The sequence below is a fragment of the Pleurodeles waltl genome, chromosome 3_1, assembly GCF_031143425.1.
Source record: "Pleurodeles waltl isolate 20211129_DDA chromosome 3_1, aPleWal1.hap1.20221129, whole genome shotgun sequence".
NCBI classification, from domain to species: domain Eukaryota; kingdom Metazoa; phylum Chordata; class Amphibia; order Caudata; family Salamandridae; genus Pleurodeles; species Pleurodeles waltl.
Window position 1 is genome coordinate 1,840,010,625 of NC_090440.1, and position 11,401 is coordinate 1,840,022,025.

Genomic DNA, 11,401 nt, shown 5'->3' on the forward strand with positions numbered 1-11,401 from the left:
GGTGTTGAGACTAATTTTCATGACCTTAGCTTTGTTAATATAGCGAAATAAACATTTTAATTGATACTAAAATGTGTAGTTATTCGTGGTTAAATTGGTCATGGTGCATTCTTTACTGACTCTTTGGTTATTGTTATTATTTAATGATGTTGTGTTATGTGACACCTAACAATATTAATTTAAACGAGTCAAAAGGTTCAAAACGTTCATTGACCTTAGAGCTGCGTCTGCTTACTATTATCATGACAAATTAGATAAGCCAAGGAAGTGTTCACAACAGTGCTTAATGCAACACACGTAAGCGATCACTTCTGTGAATATAGTGGGTTACTGTGTGCTGGAGTGGATGCCTGTAAATATGTCCTAAGTGTTTTTGATTAGAGATCAAAACACTGGCCTCCATTTCGAACAAAAGTTTTCATGTTTCTCTCATCCCCAGTGTCGCAATGATCATCCTCAATCTGGTGTATGAGGATAATCCTTTATTCAACCCCAGCAGGTACAAACACAAGAGGTGGACGTTTAATCCCAACTCTACTTTTCCTTCTTTATCACCGATAACCGGCCACTCAGTTTAAAAGATAACATTCTCCCACTTAGTATTACATCCCGAACATTCCAGTGTAGTACATGAGCATCAAATGTTCTATATTCCATTACCACAGTTGGCGCTGGAAGCCAAGCAGAACAAGACAGCAACTCGGGAGCTATACACAAGAGGCTCTGCATCACTGATAAACTGGGTCTGGTTATTAGGAAAGCTAATTGCTGAATGGGAATAGAGATATATACTCGGTAACCTGAAGCCCATCTCCCCATCTCAGTTAAGGGATAAAGAGCGGATAATTTCACGGCTCTGGAAGAAGTCAGAAGACTCCTTCCACAAGCACCTCAAGTGTCAATTTTGTTGACACAATATTACATCGACCACAATATTACATAGATTTAAGACGCAGTACACTGTGTTACACCTGGAGCACATTATATCTAAGTCAATTTGAGGAAGTGAAATGATTACTGCCTCATGCTAATTGCCCTACACGGAGAGCTGATGTATGACTCCAGATTGCAATTATGTCGTTGGCCAAATTGTAGTTGATAGCTGCTATCTACAGATGTGCAACTAGTCAGGTGCCGTGCAAAGGACGGCCATATATCTTGTCTTACAGGCTGTCCCTATGCCCTAAGCACTAGTGTCCTGCTTGGCAGTGCCTATAAGCGAATGTGGACCCCTTCAGCTTTGTGCATATTCAGATGAGGACACTAGCACAGACCAATAGGTAATATTATTACCATTTTTTTCTGAAGATGCATATGCAGGATCAAATTTTTAATAGTGATCAACTGTATATGACTCTGTGGTAGCATTATTTATGATTCAACACTGGATTGTGGTGATCTATCGTGAGCAGTCATTCCACAGTAGGTATGACCTAGTAATTGCACATTTAAGGAATTTTACATATGCCTATCAATTATTTTTTTTCTGCTGGTAACTTGCAGAACATTCAGATTATTTTTAATTTGTTCATCTCTTATTCTGTGGCCACGATTGCAGAAGTCCTACTAGAGGGAACTGACAAAAACTTTTGCATTTTAGCTTTCTCTACCTCGCTCTGCTCCCCGACGTTTCACTCGAACTAATGCATGAATCAGCAGGTGTGGGCCCCTGGTTTAGCCGACAATTCAAAAGTTCATTCATTGTTATGGTTGACCCTTGACACTTCTGGTCGTGTTACACTGAAGCTAGTAAAACGACAAAAGGACTTTCCCATACCAAAACGCATTTGAAAAAAAACCTATACGTTTTACTTCATCAACAGAAAGTACTCTTTGTTGAACTTGCATCCCCCTCCCGCCGAAGAGTATATAACGTCTGTTACCTGTCTGTCCTCAATTATACCGGCTGAACGGCAGCAGTCACCATGGGAAAGGTAGGACCACGGCTTCTGTAAAATTCTCTGTGTAACCGCTTCTGAGCTTTCATTTTCCATATCTCTATATGTCCACATAAAGAACCGTTGGAAACTACAGACTGAGCAGGTGTTCTCAGTTTATTACGCACAACGTTTTGATATATTTAATTGGACCACATTAAAAAACACGGCATCCATGCTGGTCAGCTTCGGGCTCCACAAGTATCTTCTTTTGGTGAGAAAAATCAGCAATTGGAATTTACAATGTGTGAAGTTAAGCACGAGACATAGATGATTTTATTTTTATTACTTTTTATACAGATTACGATAGGGTGCCTTTCTAAGTATTTAAAACAGACCTGAATGAAAACTGCATAGGTACATTGAATGAGTGGTTTAACTGTACAGAGGAAGGGTCATAACATTATGGAGTTAATTTTGGTGGTAATTCAGATTGTGGGGGTAGTCAAAGAAGACAACTGTTGACAGGGCAGAAGGCTGAACCCTAACTCTATGAACGAAGGCTGTCTGGGTAGTGCCAACCCAAGCGGCCAAAGGCTATGCCTGGAATAGTGCTTTCAGTAGGAATATAGGAGCTCAGGTACTCGTTACCAGAGTACCTGCTTGCTACTAAGAAGTGCTGATGCTCTTCCGTTCGAAGTATTGCACGAGTACAGAGAAGTGCTGGTATACCCCCTTCAAGCTAACAATGTTCAGGTACTCAGTACCAGACAGTACCTGCCAGTTTTAAGCACTGGCCTGGAATAGGAAGAACTACGACAACTGTCTCGAAAGATAAGACAATGACATGACTTGCGCCCAGTTTCAGTGCCGAGTTAAAATGGAGCAGGAGTGGGAGCGACCAAGAAGGGGGGGTGGGGGTCCGTAGGCAGCAGTAAAGGGAATGGGGACCAGAGGATGCTGAGTGAACGCAAATATCCAAATGAAAACAAAACAGAGGGGCAACTGGAGTGAAACAGAATAATACAGGACACCAGCTGAGTGAGGCTAAAGGATGGAGTGTGTATGAAGTGGGCCGGCTGCACGTCCTACCGAGACCCTCATGTACCCTCGGCTACGGCAGACTTGGAAGCATTGTTGTATTACATGTCTTATCCTTATGAGTCTCAGAAAATGACGCATCTATAGCAATCCTCTATAAATCAGATAGGTCGGTGTTGCATGTTGCGTTTTAGTGCTGGTTTGGGTGACGTCAGGTGTTTCCACCTAAATTATGAGATCCACAGTAATACTGAATGCGTTTATATGACTTGTGATATTATTGCATTGGTTTCCGTGGACAGACCCTCTCGACCAACCTTAAGCAATTATCCGTATGAAAAAGGTCCTGATTTGAAAGAACATTAATTGGTGCCAAAGCAACCTATGAAAATGGGCTTCAGGGGTTAATTTAAATCTCCTGGTAATAATACAACCTGTAATTATCGATATTCATTCTGTTGGAAACACTGGCTGTTTTATTACGAGTACCCATAATAACCAACATATTATACATTATATGCTACACTGTGAAATGCTTAAAAAGCCCACTCCTTCCGTGGGAGATTGGAAGCAAAGCACCTCATAACCTGAGATACTTAGCATCCAAAGGCATTGCACAGGAGTGTAGCCTGCTCCCAAAAATCCTTTTCGTCAGTTCTAGCTCAGGAGTGAAAGGGGGTTGTCAGTAGGCCTTGGTCGGAATAGTTGAACTGTCAGCCAGAGGGAGTAAGTAGAGAACTGCTCTCTCAGACAAAGAGGTTTGGAGTTAAAAAAACATGTGAACCAGAAAAGACATTTAAGTTTAATAGGTTCTACTCACAGAGGTATTTTTGTCTGTAAACAGAGGCTTATGGCAAAAGGACCTTTTCTATTTAAGCTAGGAATTGGCAAAGGTAGTTTCCCTGGCGTAAATTCATTTACTAAAGCAGATTTCTCCACCACGAGTGCAGAGAAATTCACAGTAGTAGATTGCACTGGAGGGTTGTGAAGTGGGTTCCAAAGCGTGAAACGCTCACAGTCCTGTATTCTCAAAACTCCTCTTCTACCCCTTTCTACCTTGGAAATGGTCAGAGATTTACTCTGGCCAAAAGTAGGATGGGAAGGAGAACTGATCACCCCCATATTGCCTGGGGTGCGGGGAAGTAATTTTCCCCAAAGAGAAAAAAGTGCATTTGCACAGGAGGATCCATTCCCCGTTTGTAGTCTTCTGTGCTTAGCAGAAATTTGCACCGCAGGACTAGAAGGCCACTGGAATAGAAACATGACATTTCCACTTGTAAGCCTGGACATGTGTATCTGACACAGACTTGCATGGAATGTTACTGATGGGAATATTTGTGAATACCAAAAGAACAATGTAAAAGTAATTTGCATCCATACATTTACTTTTTTATGAATAAGACCCAATGTTTTTCTGTGGAGAAAACCGGTGGAGGGGAGGCAGGCCAGAAGAAGGCGTGGTTACATTTTGAGGACCAGCATCATTCTCGCCACAGAGTTATGAAAACATCACAGGGGGCAGGGTGTAACTGGGTATGTCAAGATAAATGCACCGGCCTTCCAAATCCAGATGGGAAGAAACACCTGCATTAACTGCTGTGAATTGAGTTGAAGAAAGAGGCCTCGACCATAGCGCCAAACTGCGTACTGCGGGAGAGGGTGGTGTCCATCATTTTATTAGACAGTATTAACATTTTTTCAAGTGTGATGTTGCTTTTAGCTTTTTCTGAATAACGATTGCAAGACTAGAGGAGAAAAAAGATGATGAAGACAAGAGGTTGTTAGAGGGCAATGGTATAATGTGAGATAAAAAAGTTAAAGTCCAGCATTAGAGCCTTAGGACTTTAATATCTTTTGAGTATTGTAAAAGCTCATTTGTTGGGCTTACAATTTCTGCAAAGTTAAAACCACCATGGGTCAGATTTGCATTTACTGTCCTTTTTCAAAAAAGGCTCAAAGATTTAGGGAAGCAACATTTAAGCATTAAAGGTGAATACAAGTAACAATTGGTAGGTTGTTTGTAGCCTTATCTTTTATAGATAACATTAAGCATGCCAATTGGTTCTGGTGGAGTTGGTCAGGTTTTAGAAGAGTGTTTCGAAGAATAATGTACAAAACAGGATACTTATCTATTATGGAAATATTTATGTTATGATATATTATTATTGAGAACCTGTTTTACTCCTTCCCTTTACTGGAAAAATAGAAATGGCCCTGTTGACATAGTTGGTGTTTTCATGATCTAGTGGCCCTGGGCATATATGAACTCTTGCTTTTCCAAAGGGGCATACATACTATTGGGTACTGGTCTTACAAGCCTATCTAGTGTGTGTCTCCAGTAGCAATAGGACACACTGATTTTCTTAAAACAGGGGTATCCACCGTGCAGGCAGGAGGTATGGATCTGTGAAATTCAGAATAGCCTCATAAAATAACTGTTTACACAATTTATGTAAATCAAACTCTTTTACATTATTAGTGATTATCCTAAATCGTTGGAAACAATCTGGGTCTACATATGATACTCAAGGCTAAAAGGACCTTTATTTTTACCCCATTTACAGTCAGCCAAGTTCCCCTTCATCCATTTCAGGATGTGCAGAAATCTAAGTTTAGTAACAGGAAATTAATACAGAAACCTTGCTGGCTCTTCCTATATATAGTCCATATGCATCATTCAGCCAAGACCATGACAATGGATGATCTGACGTTTTTCATGCCTTTCTATATTTTCCTAATTCCTTAATCAATTGATTGGCAAGACCCTGAAAACTCAGCCCTGAATACAGTCTCACTCTGTGTCCAAGGAGGAGCCGCTGTAAAAATGATTTTGAGTTCTTGCTATTTGCGTTCATTGGTGGAGAAGTGGCTCAGCTAGATTATTATTCACTAGTCTGGTGGGATTACTCTTGTGGAGTAGCAACTTTACCTTTCCTTTTTAAATTTAAAAATCTTTTCTTCTGAGAGAGTTTTCAGTTAACTGTAGAGTTGGACTTTGTTTGGTACATATGCAGCTAAGGCACATGCCTTTTAGGGCATCACTTGTTAGCAAGTATCCCGATAACATGTACATGATTATGCTGATGAATCTTGCTCTGGTTGTATATGTGAAATAATTGCTGGCGATAGGGTGGTGTTTACCGCCCTAAACATAAGACCATGGTATGTTGTTGTAATTTTATGAAACAACGTCCTCTGTATTGAAATTTACAGAAAAAATACAATATGAAGAGAAACCATTTTACTTTCATAAGCTAGTTGTGGTAAACATGATGACTCCATATGTGAATGGGTTTGCTTGTTTCTTAAAGCATTTTGCTCCACAAATTGCCCTTCAGAAACAGAGTCACCCATATGCAGTCACTGGCATAGATCTATGACAATTACTGCATTCTGTGAAAGAGTAAACATGTAAAAAAGGAGACCACCACACCGTGCTGAAAAAGTATGCGTACTGTTGACATTTATGTTATTCTCAGTGTGGTTAGTAGTATACGCCATGGACTGAATGTTATGTCGTCACTGCAGATCACCTTCTATGAGGACAAGAACTATGGGGGGCGCTCATACGAGTGCAACTCTGACTGTTCCGACCTGAACTCTTACTTCAGCCGCTGCAGTTCTCTCCGAGTCCACAGTGGTTGTTGGATGCTCTATGAGCACCCAAATTACATGGGGCGCCAGTACTACCTGAGAAGGGGGGAGTACCCCGAGTACCAACGATGGATGGGATACAATGACTCCATTAGGTCCTGTAGGATGATCCCAGAGGTAAGTCCTGTTATATATTTCCATTTTGAAAATCCCAATCATTACTGCTATGAGAATGAGTAGCTGGCCAGCACTCTGCCTATTTGTGAAGGTGTCACTGACAGGGTAGCACGGTGTAGTAGTGTAAGATGAATGGATATTACCTGAGCTTCCACAAGATGCCTCATTTAATTATGCCCACAGCTGAGTTGGGCTAAGACTACTGGTTCTCTCGGTATCGCTAATGTAAGTGATCTCACACTGGGCCTTTAGTCTGCTAGAGGTGTTTTAGGATTCAGTGGGATTAACACTAATAGAATACATTTAAGAGATGAATAGGGTCTTGGGAAAGGTTACACATCATTTTTCTAGACTAAGTTTCACTAGAAGTGCGGGGCAGGTATGAAGATATAATACATCACAAGAAAAATAATGTACATTTTTATCATTAAGGAAAGCAAATTTAAAGTATGTAAAATAGCTGTATTGAGATAAAGTGCATCATAATCAATAATAACTGTGAATAAAAAACAAAAGTTATAAGTGGAAAAAAACCCAGAAAGATTAGTTTATAAAATGTCCGTGCCAACTTGATGGTCCAGTCAAAAGCTTCCTAAAGAGTTGAGACAGGAAAATAGCTAATACCAGAGGTTTTGATTGCTAATGCCTGTCTTACAGAAAATCAGAGCAGGGCTCCAATGATGAGCATAAGGTTAATCGCTAATTCTCAATGTCAGTGTACTGGCATAACACTCCTAGAAGCTTTTACTCGGGGGTATCAATAGCGAAGCAGATGCAGTGGAACTGGGACCTACTGGCCAGTAACTGTGGCTGTATTTTGCTACTCACCCAGTAGACGGGACATGAGGGGCTATCTACCATGCTTGCACCAGGGCCTACGTCGTTCTAGGTATGCTACTGCCAGTGGCAGCTGGTGATCACTGACAGTGGTGGAGTGCAGCATCTGCCAGGAGTTCACCCTATTTGCTTTAAAATTTGCGTCACTGATACTCATTCACTCTCAAATGTAATCTCATTACCCTCACTCTCACATTCTCTCATGTACTCATTCTCACTCATACTCACTCTCACTCACTGTTACTCACTTACAAACATATTAACAAATACTCATGCTTTCACACTCACTGGCCATAGGCCTGGTGCAACTGCACCTGCTGCACCATGGATATCTCCACCCTTGGCTCACTTCCACTCCCTGTCACAATCTCCAGTCACTCACTTCCTCGAGCACACTCACAATCCTTTACTCACTTCTTCATACTAATTTTCACTTATTCGCACACTCAAACTCACATTCTCACTCACTTTCACTCACATTGACACTTGCAAACATACTCACATTAACTTTCACTCATTCCCATCAAGTTTCAATCACTCACAAGCACCCCGTGAAACACATAGATACATTAACAGAGAAACATTTTTTATTTACCTCGCTTCCTTTGCTGCAAAGCAGGAATCTGGTGTTGGACACTGGAACCTTCAAGCCATGATTCCTAACGAGGAGCCAACCAGCTCTTCTTGGTAGAACTGGAAGCAAAGCCCTATCAGAAGCTGGAACAGAGTTGAAGATCCTGCTTTTACTGCTCTGTGCTGCTCCTCGTTGGCCTCAGAGATGCACTGATGTGAGCCCTGACTGCCACATATTAGCTGATATACTGTGCTCCCTGAGGCGTGTGCACTATGGGGTCGACGACCACGGAAGCACCGCCAACAGGCTGGCGGTGCTTCCTTTGCTGTTCCGACACCGCGGTCGCCCAGCCGGGTCCGGTGGTTTCCCGCCGGATTTCCCCCGGGTGGGAGAATACTCCATGGCGGAGCTGCTTGCAGCGCCGCCATGGGGATTCCGACCCCCTTCCCGCCAGCCTGTTTCTGGCGGTTTTCACCGCCAGAAACAGGATGGCGGGAACGGGTGTCGTGGGGCCCCTGGGGGCCCCTGCACTGCCCATGCCAATGGCATGGGCAGTGCAGGGGCCCCCTAACAGGGCCCCAGCAGGATTTTCACTGTCTGCTTTGCAGACAGTGAAAATCGCGACGGGTGCAACTGCAGCCGTCGCACCCCTGCAACACCGCCGGCTCCATTCGGAGCCGGCTTCAATGTTGCAGGGCCTTTCCCGCTGGGCCGGCGGGCGCTCTTTTGGCGGTCGCCCGCCGGCCCAGCGGGAAAGTCGAAATGGCCCCCGGTCTTTTGACGGGGGAAGTTTGGCGGGCGGCAACTGCCGCCCGCCAAACTCGGAATGACCCCCTATGTTTGCTAAATAAAATGGATTGTGCCTGTGTGAGTGGACCATAATTGAACTTCAGCCCTCAGACATGCACAATCCAGACATCCACCTGCACAGTGTTGTGTTTTAATAGCACTCTGTGGCTGGACCATAGTTCGGCACTCTCAACACCTCTCAGCCCCTCTCAGCCTCAGAGGGCTGGCCATACAAAGTTGTGTATTCATGAACACTGCTAATTTAAATAATGCACAGTGTCGGGATTCGAAGAGGCAAAGTGCAGGATGTGGGGCCTCACTGGAGGTAGGGGAGCTGAGCCCTGGAGCCCCGGCCAAGGAGCCACCAGCGCATTTCTGAAGCATGGCAATCTCTCCGGTAGGCATAGTTTTATGCCATCTAAAATGTGGTCGAGTTTGAACAGCTTGGAACGTTATTGCAAAATCTGTCAGGTTTGAAAACCCTTAAAAAAAGCGAATCATGGATTGTCCTGGGTGTAACTACCTCCCATCTTTTCAAAATAGGCACCAGACGCTTTCATGATATTTGCTTACCTATATGCCTAATCTCACGTGACACACCTTCTGACTCCTACAAATGGCTTTCCTTGCCAAACTGCTTTCCTTCCTCTTTATCCTCCCAGTTGATGACTTATGGAAACACACACTGGGGTCCTATGGTTGTGCACAGAGTCTTTCCACATCATTCCTCATCTCAAAGTTTATGTCTTATTATTCAGATAACAAATGGTAGCAAAGGCTTGTAAAGAGGCAAAAGAACGGGTAAACTTCATTTTAATCCGCAAAGAAGAAATGACAATTAACACAACTTTTACATTGTAAAGGTATTATACGACTGCCAATGAATGGTTACTTATGACACACTGAGTATTTAAAAAAAAAAGCTTGTAACTGTTACTAGTTAAGTCTTCAGTGTTAAAACTTGCTGCGTTCCTGAAATGTGGGAAGGAACTGGCCAGTCTCAGGGCTACTTACACAGTGCTGCCACATAGATGCCTATTTGCAAGTTGAAATATGGCTAATTAATACTAAAACAGGCTAGGAAAATCTTAAGGTTTCCAGGAAAAGTTACAGTCTCTCCCCATTGAAAATTTAAAATAGCTTTTTACAATTACATGGGCAGGAGGTGGAAGCTCTATCTACACACAGACTTTAGTCAGCATTGTGGCTGCACTTGCATTGAGAATTTGTTGAAAAAAACTAAATCACAGGATGTAGAATAAATCTCATAATTGTAAATGTTCTGGAGGAACAGCACAGAACCAATACATCTCCTTTACACTATTTGGAAGGTCCCTCCAGCATTGTTTGTACATAACAGATTGGATATGATGATCTGGAACACTTCACAATTCTAATGTAAATTTAAAAATAGATGGGTCCAGGCGATTGGTCGACCTTTTGCCTTTCTGAGGGATTTCACCCAGGTCTGCTGGTGCATGAGCATTGAACCCCTTTTTTCTGTATGATAAAGTTGTATCTCAAGGTTTAGGAAAACACCATCAGTACGTAGGACAAGAAGCAAATAGTTCAGTCTAGGGCACATCAAAAAGATGAAGGCGATGAATGACACACAGCAAATATCCAACAAAAGCATTGACAAGACCACTCAATAACTTTATTGTGTTTCATTTTTTATTACTTTGCTAATACAGCACCGAGGATCTTTCAGAATCAGGCTGTATGAGAGAAGCAACTTCGGAGGCCAGATGATGGATTTTACAGATGACTGCCCAAATGTTTATGATCGGTTCAACTTCAATGACATCCACTCCTGCCAAGTAAATGATGGGCATTGGATCTTCTATGAAGAGCCCAACTACATGGGACGTCAGTACTATATGAGACCCGGAGACTACAGGCAATATAGTGACTGGAGTGCCGCCAGCCCCAGGGTTGGCTCCTTCAGACGAGTAAATTATATGTAATGTCCTTCAAAATAATCGCCTATTTCAATTTAATATTGAAAAACACTTAATAAAATTCATTCTTATTAAAAAAAAAGTCTGTCTATTAAAAAATGACCAACATTGAAAATATATTTACTTTTATTTGAAACACAAGCAGCATTTGGCACACACAATTATGGTCTTACTCTTTTTACAGAAGAGTTCCTTTTATGGGTCTGTGATGGTATGAGATCAGTGTGTTTAGTCTGTAATTTTCAAAGAATTAGGGCTGTAAGTTACATTTTAACAACCACAAGGAATCTGGCATTTCATTTACATTTTTCTAAGCTAGAGAGTTGTACCTTAATGGCTGCAGATACACTTGGTATACTTACTAAAATGTGTCTGGAGCTTCATTCATTATTGTGTACACATTTGATGCCTACTGCACTACCATGATTATTCACCTTCTCTAGGGGATATTTCCTTTATGAAAGGAAAAGCCTCACCCACTTAATGATGGCATGCTCAATCATTGGCTAGACTGACCCACCGGGTTCAGATGATACTGACCCGGTGGTCTC

At 42.2% G+C, this 11,401-nt stretch overlaps 1 protein-coding gene across 2 annotated transcripts; it reads left to right on the top strand.

Moving 5' to 3' along the window:
• Nucleotides 1-1,902: 1,902 nt before the first annotated feature.
• Nucleotides 1,903-10,927, top strand: LOC138285668 (gamma-crystallin M2-like). Of its 2 annotated transcripts, none has more exons than XM_069225926.1 (3): nucleotides 1,903-1,934; nucleotides 6,447-6,689; nucleotides 10,584-10,927. In XM_069225926.1, the coding sequence occupies exons 1-3, from the start codon at nucleotides 1,926-1,928 to the stop codon at nucleotides 10,854-10,856; spliced, it is 525 nt and encodes a 174-aa protein (XP_069082027.1). In that variant the 5' UTR covers nucleotides 1,903-1,925; the 3' UTR covers nucleotides 10,857-10,927. The 2 variants fall into 2 exon arrangements, with proteins under 2 accessions (XP_069082027.1, XP_069082026.1); XM_069225925.1 differs by lacking the exon at nucleotides 1,903-1,934 and adding an exon at nucleotides 1,957-2,151.
• Nucleotides 10,928-11,401: the final 474 nt, after the last annotated feature.

Coding starts and splice junctions, on each gene's coding strand:
- LOC138285668 (XM_069225925.1), top strand. CDS start 2,113: ATGCTGGTCAGCTTCGGGCTCCACAAGTATCTTCTTTTG. Junction 2,152..6,446: donor TCCACAAGTATCTTCTTTTG/GTGAGAAAAATC, acceptor TCGTCACTGCAG/ATCACCTTCTATGAGGACAA. Junction 6,690..10,583: donor CCTGTAGGATGATCCCAGAG/GTAAGTCCTGTT, acceptor TTGCTAATACAG/CACCGAGGATCTTTCAGAAT.